The sequence below is a fragment of the Portunus trituberculatus genome, chromosome 47 (genome assembly GCF_017591435.1).
Source record: "Portunus trituberculatus isolate SZX2019 chromosome 47, ASM1759143v1, whole genome shotgun sequence".
NCBI classification, from domain to species: domain Eukaryota; kingdom Metazoa; phylum Arthropoda; class Malacostraca; order Decapoda; family Portunidae; genus Portunus; species Portunus trituberculatus.
Window position 1 is genome coordinate 18,297,254 of NC_059301.1, and position 17,500 is coordinate 18,314,753.

General features: G+C 41.6%; 1 protein-coding gene and 1 long non-coding RNA gene across 2 annotated transcripts in view; one reads left to right on the plus strand and one right to left on the minus strand.

The window, feature by feature from the left end:
* The window catches only part of LOC123520675, a 227,368-nt gene that overhangs the window by 202,285 nt on the left and 7,583 nt on the right, over positions 1 to 17,500 (plus strand). Inside the window, exons 8-14 of the mRNA XM_045283186.1 lie at positions 12,619 to 12,800; positions 14,568 to 14,783; positions 15,449 to 15,640; positions 16,025 to 16,169; positions 16,285 to 16,425; positions 16,599 to 16,701; positions 17,186 to 17,314. Of these exons, the coding sequence (XP_045139121.1) occupies positions 12,619 to 12,800; positions 14,568 to 14,783; positions 15,449 to 15,640; positions 16,025 to 16,169; positions 16,285 to 16,425; positions 16,599 to 16,701; positions 17,186 to 17,314 (1,108 nt within the window). The remainder of the gene's footprint in view (positions 1 to 12,618; positions 12,801 to 14,567; positions 14,784 to 15,448; positions 15,641 to 16,024; positions 16,170 to 16,284; positions 16,426 to 16,598; positions 16,702 to 17,185; positions 17,315 to 17,500) is intronic.
* On the minus strand, positions 14,629 to 16,132 carry LOC123520679. Its single transcript, XR_006679336.1, has 2 exons — positions 16,004 to 16,132; positions 14,629 to 15,660 (listed from the first exon to the last, which is right to left on the minus strand). It is a non-coding gene; the product is annotated as an uncharacterized LOC123520679 (long non-coding RNA).

Genomic DNA, 17,500 nt, shown 5'->3' on the forward strand with positions numbered 1-17,500 from the left:
TTCTCTCCTTTATCCCTGCTTCCTTTGTTTTCATCACCATAACATGTGTGACTTCGAAAAAAATTGTAAGTTTGTTAGTTTTTCCTCATTCAAACTCGATATTGGTTTGTTAAGATGGTGTATAGACTCTCAGGCATTATCGCTCGTGCCCTTATGGTTTATATTCTCTTTATTTTAATGTGCACAGCTTCACGGCAAAACAAAAGGAAGATGAAGTAGTAATATTCAAATTCTCGTAGCTATGACACAGAACAAACCCGCTATCTATCCCTGTTTCAAATGTTATGTATCTTATTCACACTGTCTCTCGTCTGCTGAATCTATATAATGTGCACAGCTTTCACTATAAAACAAAAGGAAGATTAAGCAGTAATATTCAAACTCTCGTATAGCTATGAAACGCAAATCTGCTCTCTGTTACGTATTTCACTCACACTATCTCACGTGTGTTAAATGTAATGTGTATAGCTTTCACTTCGAAGCAAAAAGGAGGTTAACATTAAGAAAAACTCCTCCAGCCTCTCGCAGCAATGACTCAAGGCAAACCGGCTACGTATCTTAAGTTGTTATTCTCAAACATTTCTGTCCTCACCTCCAATCTTTCATAAGGCTTTACTTAAGTTTACGCTAGTTTCTTAAGGTGCTTTTACGGTTCTAGAGGCAGATTGATAAGCTTTCTACATTATTAACTGGAGAAACAATCTTGAAAAATCCCGCTAATCATTTTTGTTGCCTTGGAAAATAGTCGTGAGAGAGCAAAGCGTTTCTGATTACGGATCTTATTCACACTATTTCTCATCTGCTGAATTTAATGTGCAAAGCTTTCACTACAAAACGAAAAGAAGTTAGCATAAAGAAAGACTCCAACCCTCGTGGCAGTGACTCAAGGCAAACCCGCTATCTGTCCTTGTGCTGTTCGTCTTCCACCCCCTCGAGCGTCAAGGAGCAAGCCGCCCTAGCTCGTGTTTACCTTCACTCCCACCCCTCGCCGCTCCGTGAGAAAAGCCTTCATCTCGTGTGTCTGAGGTGGCGGCGGCAGGTGTGTGTGTGTGTGTGTGTGTGTGTGTGTGTGTGTGTGTGTGTGTGTGTGTGTGTGTGTTGCTGCGGGAGACAGGGCGTCGCTCTCTGCTGACGAAGGACAGCTCTCAGGCGACACAATACACAAAGATACGTCCTATTATGACAAGGGCCTTTGTGTGTGTGTGTGTGTGTGTGTGTGTGTGTGTGTGTGTGTGTGGCAGGAAGACAGTAGTAGGGGAGTAAGTGTGTATGATTTACTGCCTTACTACTGTATTCCTGGCCCCCTTCCCCCCCAACACACACATACACACTGTCTCCTCCCCCACCTCCCAGCTTATCTATCAGTATGTAACAACCTACAGACAGACAACCGCCACTTAATTAAAACCGCTTGTATGTATGTACGCAGGAAGGACAGAGACAGAGACAGAGATAGACGGACAGACAGCGAGCACCATGTGACCGGCCCACTTGATTCATTCCCAGCAGTATTACTTTGCATTTCCTTAGCGTCCTCTTCTAATTTATTCTCCTTTTTTTTTCGTTTTTATCCTTTCAGTACTATGCAGCGTTTTCATATTCATTTTACGTACTATATGGTATATGTTGATTTTATACAGCTTCAGAAACTTATGTGGCGATTAAAATAGTAAGGATTCTAGCCATTAATAGTCTTACCTCCATAGACAGTTCATAATGCAAATAAAATCGTCTAATCATACTCCAAAATTCAGGATAAAAATGCGCCTCAGTATTGAACGGGTTAAAGAAAAATTAAAGTTTGTTATTTTTTTTTTTCATTTATTTGTTTTAGATCTGGGCTATGATAGAAAATAAATACGAAGGGAATTTATTTAAAGATGTGTTGCCATGTTGGAAGTTAGAAAAAATAAATCGTTTATTTGTCTGCGTCCTTTTTTCTCTTCGTGTTTATTTATTCATTTATGCATTTTGTTCAAGAAGTAACTCGATCAGAAGGGAACCACGTGCCATTCTGTTTTCGTTCTATTTGTAAAAGACTGACCGCGCTAAAAAAAATAAATAAATAAAACAATAAATTCATCCACGACTGCTTTCGAAGAACTAGGCACCAAAAGGAACAGAAGAGAAAATCACTAAAGGAATTCCTGCCATTGTTTCTCCTTCTCAGCACAAACATTCCCCTTAAACCAAAGGAACAAGCAAAACAAAAGAGGATCGCAAGTCTGTTTAAAGTGAGATTCGATACTCCTCTTTAATAAACTAGGTAGACTTATTCCAGGAAGAGAGAGGAGAAGGAAGAAGAGGAACAAGAGATGGAGGAGGAGGAGGGGGAACAACAGACAGTTAATACCGGGATTTACCAGTACGGGACGTGAGGTGAGAGAGCAGTGACTGGCTAAGTCCGGTATTGTCTTTAATCCAGCCTCTGTGAGATCGTCTGCACACCGAGCCCCGTGTTCGGTCTGAAACGCTCTGCTTTCTCGCCACGGCTATTTTCTCAGTCCACAAAGATGATTGGCTGGCTTATCACGTGTTTCTCCTGTTGATAATGTGGAAATCTTATTAATAAGTCAACAGAAGCGAAGAAATCCGTGTAACTTTATATGAAGCCTGTTGAAAGTAGTGGTGTTGTGTGCAAATGTTTCAGAATTTGGTCACCTCTGCAACTTTCCAAGTTTAGCGATTTATTTAAGTGACGTATAGTGAACAGTAGACTTATTTTTGTTAGTTCACATATTTATTCAAGTAGTACGTAACGGATCATAGGATTTATTTCATTGATACATAAAGTCTATATATCTTAGGATAAAAAAAGAGAACTATTAGTCAATTTCAGGGCGTAATGGCAATGATAAGTTTCTCTTAACGATGCTTGAGGGAATGGATGGTGGATTATTCAACTCATGTGTGAGAGAATGATGCATTAATTTCAGTTAGTTAGCTTGTTAGTTATGCTTGTTAGTCTCGCACTTTTCTCTGTTATGGACGATCTTTTCTCTCATGTTGGATTGATTTAACCCTTTGACAGGTAATTTGTACACCACTCCTTAGTTACGAAACTCAAATCTCCAAACCGGATATAAAGTGCATTTTTTTTTTTAAATATCTTCTCACTTGTAGATGTTTAAAAAAGAATTAACGTATTATTTCTGATGATAGTTATTAAGCATCGCAGTGAAGGAGTTTTGAGCAGCCCACGAGTGTGAACGGTACACTTATTTGAGAGTTCAGATGTGATTCACTCGCAATGCTTCACTCTTATTAAACCGATATGTATGTTCAGGTCCGCCCTCACTCACTCTCTCCCTCGCCTCCTGTGTTTTATGTGTAAATATCTCCAGTTCCCGCCGCTGATAAATCAACCACTCCTCACTGTTTGGTCGAACTGAAATAGCTTCTCTCTTTCCTTCATCTGTGCACGTTCCTTCTGTACTGTTTGTCTTTGGCTACATTTAATATATTTGCATTTCCTTCCTCATTCCTTCCTTCTGAATCCTCTTTACACTTTCCTCACTATGCTTTTTATTTCTTCTAAGAAGTGTTATACTATATTATTTGCGCCTCGTGCTTTTTTTTTTTCTTTACTTCCAGCTGTCTCTTCTTATTTCTTATCTATTCATTTAGAGCTCCCTCAACTTCGCAATATACACGAGTCCTTCTCCTCCTTGAATTCGCCTCTCTTCAAGATCCGTAGAAATATACACATGATAGAAGGCACATATTGTCCTGATATAAGTAAATGTGTTCAATGTTTCTTCACTTGCCGTGCTTCTTATTCTTGTTCTTACGGTACAGTACATGTTAGTTGTCTTTCCACATCATATCACAGAGAGTCTAGTCTCCCTTGTTTTGATCTTGATTCGTGAAGGCAACACACTAAGCGCTTCAATATTAAATCACCTGAACTTCCTCTCTTAGTAATCGTCAAACAACCGTCAAACTATCGTATTTATTCTCCGCGGATTTCAAGACTTTTGCTTTGATAACATTTTCATCGGCTTGCGCACATATTGATATAGTTGCCTTTGTCATGTCCAGGACGTGAGTGCTTTACAGTTTACCTTTAACTTTCTGGCTTTTTTATATGAAAATTAAGAAAAAGGAGGCAGTTTTTTTTTTACCTGGATTTCCTGAAGAGTTGAAAGAGTGACGTAGGCAGTTTGCTCGTGAAGGTAACGATCATCATCATCATCATCATCATCATCATCATCATCATCATCATCATCATCGAGGTGTATCACTGACGCCTGACTGTTAGTTCTCGCCATCTAAATATGCTTTCTATTACTGTTTTAATTTTACGTTAATAAATGTCTGGAACCTCTCAGTACTCATTGAATCCTGCTTTTGCGTTTTCTTCCACGTATTTCGTTATGGTACTTGATGTTTCTTAATGTAACGTGTTCCATCCACTGAACTTTTTTTTTTCTGATTCCAAGTTGAATTTAACGTGTGTGTTAACTCAAACGTCCCTCTTAAGCCTCTCTTATTTCACTGTACTTTGTCCTAAATCTGTCTAAGTCGTTTAATTTCCAACCATCCGTCTAACCATCCGTCCAACAGTTAGGCCTTCCCTGTGGTGCCCTGCGTTCATCTCAATTACACTCATTTTAAACATTCCCACTTGACTTCTTCCCACCACGGTCTTCTCAAACCCCTACCCTCCTCCTCCTCCTCCTCCTCCTCCTCCTCCTCCTCTCAGCCGTGTTTACTCCAGTTATCTCCACTTTTCACACACGCTCGTCATCATCACCGTCACCACCACTGCCGCCATCATCACCACCACTACCACCGTCACCATTCGTGCGTCCGTCATGGAGACTTAACAGACAGACGGACAGACAGACGTGCTGACACCTCCCTCATCCTACCTTGTCATCCTCCTTGTAAGCTGCTGTCATCTCTCTCTCTCTCTCTCTCTCTCTCTCTCTCTCTCTCTCTCTCTCTCTCTCTCTGGTACTTCAGTGTTTTTCATATTTATTCATCAATTCCTTATGCAATTTCACCGTGTGTGTGTGTGTGTGTGTGTGTGTGTGTGTGTGTGTGTGTGTGTGTGTGTGTGTGTGTGTGTGTGTCTGTCTGTCTGTCTCCCCGCCGCCATGCGAGTACATAGTTGCGACATTCTGGCGGGGCAAAGAATTTAAGGTGACGCAGCGGCCTGTGCTAGTGACGGCGGCGGCGGTGGTGGTAGAGCATGAATCAGCACCTCTAGGAACAGTCTCCCTCGCCACATACACACACACACACACACACACACACACACACACACACACACACACACACTTGCCAGCGTCCGGCCCCTGCGCCCTTCTTGCTCGCCTCATCGCACCCCAAGGTCTACGGAGGCTTTGCTCACGCCCTCCTCCTCCTCCTCCTCCTCCTCCTTCGGATTCTTAAGTCAGATGGTGTTTCTTTTAACCTCACGAGAAGCGTTAAGAGTGTTTTGATACGCTTGTTCCTGGAGAGAGAGAGAGAGAGAGAGAGAGAGAGAGAGAGAGAGTCATGTGTGTGTGTGTGTGTGTTAGTGTGTGCGTGTATTCTGCACGAGACAGTGAGAGAATAGAAACAGAAACCCGGGGATTACCCATTACGAGAGAGAGAGAGAGAGAGAGAGAGAGAGAGAGAGAGAGAGAGAGAGAGAGAGAGAGAGAGAGTAAAATACAATAGACTGGCTTTCCTAACTTCCGTATTCCTTCCCGACCCTGCTTTAGTATACGATAAGTCATTTCAGGACGGCACAGGCAGGTCACTTCGGAGAGCTAAAGTGAGCCTGGCGAGGTGCTCAACATATCCACCATTCCAGTGTCATTTGGCGGTCCGTGTGTTCTCCCCCGCCCTCCCTTGGTTTGACTCCCCGTCCCACTTGGCCTCTCGTGATTGCCCGGGGAGGAGAGAGAGAGAGGGAGGGAGGGTGGAAGGGAGGGAGGAAGGAAGGAAGGAAGGAGGGTACCTATTTATACTTCAGTGGTAGTTTAGGTCATTTCTAGCCCTTCAAATTAAGTAAAATAGAAATCATGTACTTTATTTAAACAATTTTGAGAGAATTTATCTTTCGTTTGACTCCACTTGGTCTATCGTGATTGTCCAGTGAGAGAGAGAGAGAGAGAGAGAGAGAGAGAGAGAGAGAGAGAGACGGTGGTACTTATTTACGCTTTAGTGGTGGTTTAAATTTAAATAAATTCAAATTAAGCAAACTAGAAATCAAGTACTTTGTTTATATAATTTGATGAAGTACTGTCTTTAGAAAGGAATTTGTGCTGAATAGTAATTAAAAACAATGACCATAAAACATGAATACGTCGTTGTTGTTTTCTTTGCTGTATTTGATTTGCTGATGATTCTGTAATTTATTTGATACACCATCAGTATACAAGTTAAAAAAAAAAAAACTATCAATAAGCTAAAGAATGAACTCCCTAACTACTTCAACTACGCCTTACTATCCGAAACTCCCTCAAAACCCTGTTAGTTAACCTCCATCATTGCGGTACCCAGCAAGGCACACCACCAAACACAACACAGGAACTTCACAAACACACCCGAAAAGAAAAAGAAAACGGAAAAGAAATCTGGAGTCGATCCTATTTAATGTTTACTTTATAGGTTGCAGGTGAAAGGGTTTTATGCAAAGTATCTCGATCCCATTGTTTCGTATCTCACTCCTCGGCTTCGAACTGCGTATCACTTCCCTTCCTTCATTTAGTTTACCAGAGGAACAACTTGAGGCCGCACGTCTGTCTACTCTCTCTCTCTCTCTCTCCAGTTTGCGTAGGTCGAGACGCGGAGTTTATAGAAATGAGTGAAAGAAAGGTGCTCTCTCTCTCTCTCTCTCTCTCTCTCTCTCTCTCTCTCTCTCTCTCTCTCTCTCTCGAGGTGGTGGAGGACGGCTAGCAGAGGACAAAGCGGTGAAGAGGTAATTGCATTTCAATCAACCAAGACTCAAGACTCGAGCCGAACCTTGCATTCAGATCGAGAGGAAATGTTAGAAGTGTGATGTGAGAGAGAGAGAGAGAGAGAGAGAGAGAGAGAGAGAGAGAGAGAGAGAGAGAGTAAAATGCGCCTCTCTAATAGCAGATCCTTGTCCAAAGTATAAGAAAAATATTTGTGTGGTTCTGTGCCGGGTTTGACTCTAAATGTCAGTGGTGGTGGTGGTGGTGGTTGGTGGAGGCGGAGGGAGGAGGGGCAAAGGAGGGGAGGACATAGCTGAACAGGCCTTTGGTTCTACACACACACACACACACACACACACGGACCTCCTGGTTATGTACGTGTAGCTCTCCAGGTGAGTTTTTGATGCGTACACTTGTGGTTTGTTGCACGCCCTTTAGTGGAATTTCCTTAACCCCTTCAGTACCATGATACGTTTTCATACTCATCCTGGTTAGTATTTGGTGATTTTCTACAGCTTCACAAACTCATGTAGGTGATTAGAATAGTGAAGACTCAGACCATCACTCCTCTGACCTCCATAAAACCTTCCTAATGTCAATAAAATTGTCTAATAATACACAAATTTCAAGGTAAAAATGCGTCCCGGTACTGAAGGGTTAGCACTCCTGAGATTTACGTCCATTTCTTTCCCACTCTCTCTCTCTCTCTCTCTCTCTCTCTCTCTCTCTCTCTCTCTCTCTCTCTCTCTCTCTCTCTCTCTCTCTCTTGCATCACACTTCATGGCATCGGTGAGGAAGCTCTCGGGACACTTTGTTACTCCATTTCCCCGGCGCCTTCAGTCTCCTGGGAACTCTGTCATACATCCCTCCCCAAACATCATACATTTCCTCATCATTGCCACTCATACATTCTGTTCTTCCCTCACCGCCAGTCACTTGTTCGTTTTCTTCATCGCCAACCACTCCTTACGTTCTCACAGCTCTCATATTCTTGTTCTCTCCCACCACCTTCCTCTTAGCTAACTCTCTTCCCATCCTGCTCCGTCCTCACAGCTGGTCTCTCTCATTCAAGCTCTCTGGATTCCTCTCCCAGCCTCTTCAACACTCCTCTATCGGCCTCATTTCCTTCGTTTGTTTTCTCCTTCCTCTCCCTTTACTGGTTACCTTTCCCATCTGCTCTGCCTTCACTGCTGGTGTCTCTGTTTTGCTTCCTTGCTCACACCCTCCTCTCATCACTGATTTCCTCTTCGTTAATGGACATTCTCTTTCTCTCGTTCCCGGTCAGATAAAAGTGATCATGTTTTCATCGTTCGTAAATATTATCTCTCCTTTTTTCCCTTCAGACAGGTGTTTCAGGAATCTTTCACCTTCGTTCTTTTCATTCATAGGCATTCCTTCCCTTTCCCTTTCTGATGATTAAAGCTACAGCAATATAATTCAGTCCTCCATATCTTCGTTTCATCATTCTCTCCCTCGCCCCCTTTCCCTCTCGGATAGATGCTTCAGGAATCTAACATTCTTCACTTTCTCCCCCTGATACACCCTTCTTCCTCCCTTCCTCGCTTCATCCCACCCTCCCCGATAAAACAAACAGTAGACTTGTGAATTCCCGCGATGATGACGTGGTGGTGACGACACACTAACACCAGCAGACGACTTGCGCAATGCTGAAGCCACAGTGCATTGAATTAAGATTAACGAGCCAAAGATTGTCCGCCTGCCACTCAGGGGTCATATAGAGTGGCTGTGATAAAAACAAGACATGAGATTCGCGGAAGAGATTTCGTAAAGGTGACGCATTCATTTCACGATGGACGTATTAGTGTGTGTGTGTGTGTGTGTGTGTGTGTGTGTGTGTGTGTGTGTGTGTGTACGGATTAGATTTATGTCCGGTTATTTATTTATTTTCGTTTTTCTTTAACACTTTCTTTTTGTTTTTTCTTAACACGGTATTGATTTCACTGCATCACATTGCCCATGTACGTGATGCTTGCGTTTATGAGAGAGAGAGAGAGAGAGAGAGAGAGAGAGAGAGAGAGAGAGAGATTGCATAACGTCCTCGCCTGTGTCCACCCTTAATAGAAGATGAATGTGGTAAATTTTAGTTTTCGTCTCATTCAGGATTTCCCTTCACGTGCGCGTCACTTCAGAGGAATGCGTAACACTTTATGTAAATAGAAGAGTCATCCGAGGCGCCTCTAGCATAATAAGTTGTTCCGGTCCAAGGTTAGAATATCATCTCCATTGACGCAACTGAAAGCAATAGAGGAGATCGAGTAATGTATTTGGATCTTATCATTGGCTTCAGTTTTATTTTGTCCTGTGAGAGATGGTTAGACAACGTATTAGAGCTTTTTAAATTCTTCAGTACTGGGACGCTTTTTAACTACGAATTTTGGGTATGATTAGACGATATTATGTAATAGACGATATTATGTACATTAGGAAGGGTTTATGGGGTTAAAAATTAATGGCAGTCTTCACTATTTTCTCCTCACATGATCTTCTGAAGATATATAAAATCACCAAATAGATAAGCTGAATGAATATGAAAACGCCTCATAGTACCGAATGAGCTAAAATGGTCAGCAGTTAATAAGGTTCTAGTATCTAATGAAGCTTAATTGTGCAACTACAGCTTCTGAAATCAAGATTCCAGCATCATACTGCCTAGAAAACCTTCAAGCATCGAACATTAATCTAAGCGAAGACACTGACTAGAAAAGATGAAGGGCAGAGAGCGTGGCGTGTCCGGTTGGAGATGTGCTTGTGTGTTAGTGTGAGTATATTATTACTTGAGAAACTCTGACGTCCATCCTCTTTCGCCTAACACTCTGACGAACTCCTTATCTCTCGAGTTCTTCACATTTATTACTCTAACTTTCCGGTGTGGCGTCTCCCTCCTGCCCTGCCCCTTCCGAACCTCTCCAGCCACCACCACCATCACCGCCACTATACCCGAGCAGTAATAAGTTTCAAGATAGAATCACGACAGGTTCGCCTCACACGCTTGTCCACTTAGCACAGGCATCAGGGGGCTATTATGATACACAAAAGACAGTCTTGGGAGCAGCTTCGTATTGAGTGGAATATAATAATTGAAGTTGGTTGAAATTTGCGCAGGTATCGCCTCTGGATTATGAAATTATACTATATTTGGTGATGATGGTAGTAGTAGTGGTAGTTTAATATTGATAATACAGTATAGTACGTAGTAGTAATAGTAATAGTAGTAGGAGGAGGAAAAGCTGTAGTGATGATAGCGCGTACTAGCAATAGAATAGATGAGATAGGGTATATATAGATTTTTTTTCAGTTTTAAGGTTGATTCATTGAAGTTTGGAGTAATTTTTCAAGATTGGAAGTTGAGAGCTTCTGAAGTGAACGGTAATTTTCATTCAGTGGTGCCATGATTAGTAATAGTCTTGAGAGAGAGAGAGAGAGAGAGAGAGAGAGATGACAAGCGGGAGGAAGAGTAGTTGTTTTGGCAGCACTGAAAGGTGATGAAAATGTCATAATATATCAAGGTTCCTGTTCAGCGACGCCCGACTACCTAACTCATTCTCTCTCTCTCTCTCTCTCTCTCTCTCTCTCTCTCTCTCTCTCTCTCTCTGTGTGTGTTGTCTTGTACAAGGACAAACCTATCACCCTTATAATCACCATCACCATCTGAGATACTGACCACACACACACACACACACACACACACACACACACACACACACACACACACACACACACACACACACACACACACACAATTTTGACCCCCACAAAATGCGTCATCTTTATGAAATCTCTCCTCAGAAACGCATACCTTCTATTATTTATCTTTCTTATTGCCGATATTCTAGCACCACTTCAGGTTATCTGGTGCCCGATAAGCTTACTTTGATTCATATTCATAGTTGCACAAGTGATCTCTGAAAGTCTTCATAAACACGCCCGCTGCATCTATCCTATATACAGCCATATTCAGAAACCTCTTTGTCTCTCACCACGACAATTTCACCAGGCCACACAGACAACTAGACGGGTTTTCAAGACAGTTCCTCTTTATGATAAACTACAAATCTTGCCAATGTATCACCACAACCTTAAAAATACTCTTTAAAACACGACTATATTCAATTGGAGCCTTTGGAAAGTAGTGATGGTGAGAGAGCAAAGCATTTCAGAATTCGGGACTGTATCTCCGCTCGGGAATTGACGGTAGTGCACTGGGTGTTTATTATGTTAGTGGCGGCAGTAGTGTCTTTGTGCGTGACGGTGAAAGATGCATGAGAAGGTCGGTGGTTCAGTGATATTTCTCTCAGCGTCATTTAGAAATCGTGACTAGAGGAGTGTAGATTTGTTAGTTTTTATTTATTCTTTATTTTTTTATTTGGTTATTTGTATTTTAGTTACCGATATTCAGGCTGGATTGGTATGGAATGGATGTGAACGAAAGGAGTGATGAGAGGAAGCTCGGCGCGCGCACACACACACACACACACACACACACACACACACACACACACACACACACTCGTTTTGCTACTGCAGTTTATTCATTTATTTATTTTTTTTTTTCGTGTATACACCACCTGCAAAAACATTCTTAGCTTAATTACTGAAATAACTGGTGGTGGTGGATTGGTGGTGAGGTTGAGATAATTTTATCCATTAGAATTTTAACCCCTTCAGTACCATGACGCCTTTTCATATTCATTCTGGTTACTATTTGGTGATTTTATACAGCTTCACAAACTTTTGTGAGAATTAAAATAGTGAAGACTCTGACAATTAATCCTTAGACCTTCATAGATTCTTCCTAATGTCAATAAAATCGTCTAATCATACCCAAATTTCAAGGTAAAAATGCATCCCAGTACTGAAAGGGTTAACTAGTAGCAAAATCTCTCAAATGGGAAAAAAAAATTCTGGCAAATATCAGTGGTTAGAGTAAAATTATTTCTTATTCTTATTTTCTTTTCTTCTCTTTCTTCTGGCATCCAATTAAAATCGCAATTGCTGCCTCCCTGCATTACACCTTAACCTATGCACTAATGGAGCTCCGCATAAAGATGATAGCTGAAGTGAGACTCGGTTCACATTATGGCGTTCGATAGGGACTCGGAATCCTTTCTTGTGTCGATATGGTATCTGACTTTAATGGTTCTTTACTCTCTCTCTCTCTCTCTCTCTCTCTCTCTCTCTCTCTCTCTCTCTCTCTCTCTTTTTTACTTTTATCAGGTCATCTATTATGTATTTTACTTTCGAACATATAACAAATTGTTGCATTTATCTATTTGCAACATAAATTTCTGCTGTTAATTCTCTTGATATGTGATCGTACTCTGAACCGGTCTTACACACACACACACACACACACACACACACACACACACACGCGTGCGCGTCATCACATTTTACTCGTTTAATTTAATATAATCTCTTGAGTTGCACTATTGACGATGCTAATGGTAATAATAAAAGGAATAATAATAATAATGATAATCGTAAATAAACAACGTTGTATTCCGTAAATAGTGACGATACTTGTTTGATTTCTCTGCGCGCGCTCGTGTGTGAGTGTGTGTGTGTGTGTGTGAAAAAAATTTGCGCGCGCCTTGAAGAAGCACACACCACTACCACCACCACCTTTAGCCCTCACAATACCCACTCCCCCACCTCCTCATCCAACCACCACCACCTCTAATGCCTTCTGCTTCTTACACTTCAGGTGGCGGTGGAGAGTCGCAGGGGCTCGAGGTGCCGGACGAGGCTTTGCTGTCTCAGTTCAAGCGCTCGGGATCGGAGAGACTGAAGGACGGAGCCAAGGCGTTACTCAGAAGGATGGAATCACTCAAGAACAAGAAGAAGAAAAGACACAGGGATGGCGTAGTAATAATCAGCAGTCCTAAGGTTAGTTGTGCGTTTGGTGATGTTAGTTAATGGGTTTCAGGAAGCGTGGGAGAATGAGAAGTTGGTGAATAGTTAACCCCTCAATTCTGCTCTCTATATGGTGATTTTATACGGCTTCAGAAACCTATATTAGGGGGAGCTGAAGTAGTGAAGACTGTGGCCTCTTCTGACCTCTATAAACCTTTAATAATGTAAATAAAATGGTCTAATCGTACACAAATCTCAAGGCAAAGATGTGTCCCAGTATTGAAGAGGTTAAATGGAGGAATAGAGGTGGTGAAAACGAGAAAAATAGTGGTTATTGATCTTATTTGTTTATCTATTTATTAAATTATGTATGTATTTATATTTAGTGTTTGTAGTTGTCAGTGATGTCCAAGTTGTTAGTAGTGGTTAAAATTAAGGAAATGGGTTTATATTTCATTAGTGTGTCTGTTGCGTGTACAAAGCCTCTGACCTTTTTCACCGTGTGTGTGTGTGTGTGTGTGTGTGTGTGCTGGTTGTCGTGATTGTATTGAAGTTGATTAATGAAACCTCTGCATCTGCATTTGTGTTGAAATAAAATCTGCATCTGCATCCACATCTTCACTACTCTCGGTGAGGATGTGGCTCATGTATATCATACTCTGCAGACTACAGGGTACATGCTTACTCATTTGCAATCTACTGAAATTAAACTTTTTATTAATTTCCTTTCAAATTCACACAGCCTAATGTCTTAAGAGTTTTGTACAAAGGCAGAAGGAGTGAAAGAATTTTATATGATAGCTATATATGTATCGTGTAAATACACAAAAGGTGCCATATAATGATGTTATACCAAATCAAAGAATATCATTATTTGATATCTGCATCTGCTGTTTGGTGAAAGCTAATATTCTCATCCCTTTCCACATCCTCAATATCTGCATGACATCCACTTACACATCCACATCTGCAGATCTCCAGTTTCTATATCTAATGTGGATTGAATTATGAGGCATTCATTTCATCCCTATTGATTGTGAGTTTAGGAAGTCAATACAAAGATTATTCTCCTTAGTGTAATATATAAAGACTGGATCCAGTGAGGTGACTCAATGGCAAGTTAGAAAACCAGCTGTAGTTTTTGTGTGTGCTGGTGATCAGAGAGCAGTATATCACTTCCTTGATCTTGCTGTGAGCTTCTTGGTGGCCACTCTTTATGGGGAGTCTAGTCATGCTGCACACTGAATAGTGATTTGTTATACCCAGCTCCCCCAGCAACAGTGGCGAGTTTGAACACCTTTCTCTTTGCCTGCATCATCTCTGTATCCTTAATGTTAATCATCAGGACAGGAAGTGACTAGTTTAGCTTAGTTTGATAGAGAATAAAAGAAGTTGGATTGTTACCATAGAGTCAATGGGGAGTGATAAGACAGAGTAGACTAGTAATTTATGGACAAGATTGATTGGTGAATAGATTAGTCAGTACAGTATTACATAGATTATTATTAGAAGACCTGTTTGTTGTTTGACCTTTTTACATTATATGTTCTAATGTGCTTCATTGTATCTTGATGTGTACCTAACATGAGGAAGTAGAAAAATTAGAATATTAGAAAAAAATTCTGGCAAGTCTTCGAAGTTCTAAACTAACCTGAGTAGTGGTGTTCTTAACTTTACTATTGCACCTGATGTGAATTGAATCAAAGAAAGAAAGACTGGCAACTAAGCTGCATGTCAGATCAGGTGCTAATGATAACCACACCTGTCCAAACTGATCCCTACTTGATTTCCCTCTCCCAGCTGGTGGATGAGGCAGGGATGCGGGAGAGGGTGGGTCACCTAGGTTGTGTTGACCTTCCCACTGAGGCCTCCCCTATGTTGACCTCCCACTCCACTACTACCACCTCCCCGACATCCACCCCTGCTGCTGCTGCCTCCACCACCATCACCACCATCCCAGCCACTGCCACCACCACCATCACTACCACCAACACAACCAGAGAGCTGATGGGAGAGGTAAGACACATTGATAAAGAAATAAACATAAATGCAATTATTGAGACTTTAGAAGCTTGAGTAGATATTGATTTGAGCATTCCTTCACCTTCCCTTATGTTTACACCATTTTGGATCATTAACATTCCACTGCAGAATTTCAGAATCTCAAAAGATGTTATATACAGCTGAGAGATGAAATGCATAAAGAGTGAATTAGAATCTTACCTAGGGCAAAACATGAATGTAATAGTGACAGGCTATTCTCTGATCAATTCCTTACATCACTTGGGACCCTGGGAACAATGAGTTTTGTTCTGTAGGCTCTGTATGGATTTTTAATGGGAAAATGATATTCATGAAATAATTGACATTCTGCCATGTCATCTTGCCTGCCTGTGTCAGCTTCCTTAAAATCCAGTGTAATCCATGATGGAGTGAAACAAAGGCATTGATAGTCAGAATACTATTTCTGTACATTTGCATAACAAACAACCACATCCTCTGTGCTGCAAGGTATGTCCTTACACAGGTTAATCATTGAAATATGTAATGAACTTCACATTATGTTTCTTCTTATTTCATAACTCACAAAGTTGTGGTTCATGAGAGTTGCCTACCTTTGCTATTTAGGGAGAAGACAATAGTATTGTTTACTAATCTTCCCATCATCTTCCTTGCCACAGGACTCCTCAGACCATTCCCAGGGCTCCACACCTCTGTCCCGAGCCCGCCGCCGCCGCAGGTTGCCACGCCGGGGAGCTGGTGGGACAGAAGCAGGAGGCGGCAGTGGGGCTCACAGTGACTCTGAGTATTCACCACAGACTTGGCGACATCACTACCTCACGGATGCAAACTCCAACACCATGGCTTCTCCAGTGAGTAGTGTTCTGTCTCACTACAGAACCATTAGCAAAGCACACAGAGAGAATGTTGTCTTACACTATAAGGCCTTCACAACTAAGTAAGAAGACACATAAGGAAGAAGCAGTGAAGTATGTTTATAGAATCGAGGTCACAAGTGTAAAGATTCCTCCAGCATATTTTTTGTTGGTGTGTGGAACATGAGAAGTCTGTGGGAAAGGGCCTTCCAGTATTCCAAACTTGTCCCCGTTACGCAGTCTTCTTTACCACACAAAAAATATCATGACATGTATTCAGAGAAAAAACAGATATAATAAACATGTACATTAAAAAATATATGTGCAGTAGTTAGACAATAAATAAATTATTCTATTCACATTTTGCATTCTCTGCCTCAGGCCCCAACGTCATCATCCCCGAAGCACCAGCGGGGCAGCCGGGGCAATGGTTCCAGGTCGGGGCAGGTGAGACACACAGGCTCACTTAACTATGGGAAAGACTCGCAGAGTGCCAGGGAACACTTCTTGGCCAGTATTCGAGGAGGTGAGTGTGCGTCTGTGTGTATAAGAGAGAGAGAGAGAGAGAGAGAGAGAGAGAGAGAGAGAATAACAATTAATTAAGTTCATATACAATCTTTTTTTTTTTCTCTCTTCCTCAGGTGTAGACAAGGCCAGTGGAGAAGATCAGGCATCACCTCCCCCAAGCCCCAGTGAGGATCGGCACTCTGTGTATGACAACGTGCCACTCATCATCTGTAACAAGGTGTACCACGACTATCAACCTGAAGGCCTGGATTCTGGTGGGTGGAAGGACATGGGATGGGTGAGGGAAGGGGACAAGTTTGGATAGAGAGGGACAATTTGTTTGGGAGAGAAATGAGATATGAAAGAGTCTACTGAAATTACTATTTGCCTACAGGACTTAACCATACTTAGCTATTTCTTGTTCTTTACTGGTACATTAATCCTACAGAGACCAGTGTTCCTGAGGGGTCCGGGAGCAGTGAGAGCAGAGACTCCCCATTACCTTCTACCCACGACGATGAAGACAATGATGACTCCACCTCTCGTGGCAGGTGAGCTCCTCATCCACACACACACACACACACACACACAGTAGTAGCAGTAGGAGTGAATAATGTATTGACCCCAAGCCCAGATGAAGCTCAGTGCAACAAGAAGTGGGCCAATTTAACATTCCAAGAAATATTGGATTCAAATTGTAAACCATTGACCCATACCTTACATGTTTTCTTTAGTTTTATTTTGTAGATTCTGTAGCCACTAACAGTGCATTAAAGCACTTGAACTGGTATATTGTAGTCTTGAACTTTATGCCAACTAGCAGGAACTCTGAGCCCTTATGGAACTTAAGTGTGTGAAAAAGTGCACTTCATTTTTGTGGCATTTCCTGTAGTTTGTGTGTTTTGAACAATGATTAAACCAGTTGTGATTTTTTCCTGTCTTTTTTGTTTGTACTTAAGACTGCAGTTGCATATTTAACCAGAAATCTATCCAGCTAAACCTACTAATAACCCTGCACCTCTACCCTCCTCCCAGAGCCACTGTGGAACGATGGCATAGTTTTAACAGGAGATCCTACCAACCTGTCGCCCGCCAGCTGGGCACTCAGATCAATGGATTTAGCTCAGGGCAGATGCTTCACTTGCGTAAGAGAGCACTTCTAAGGTGAGTCAGAGAGAGAGAGAGAGATATTATCACCTCAACTATCTTGAGCTTATAAGATTCTTACTAAATATTATCACCTCAACTATCTTGAGCTTATAAGATTCTTACTAATTCTTTAAAATCTACACCCAGTTTAAAATTTGTACCTAGTTTACTTTAGTGAATAAATTTCTCATCCTCCTCATA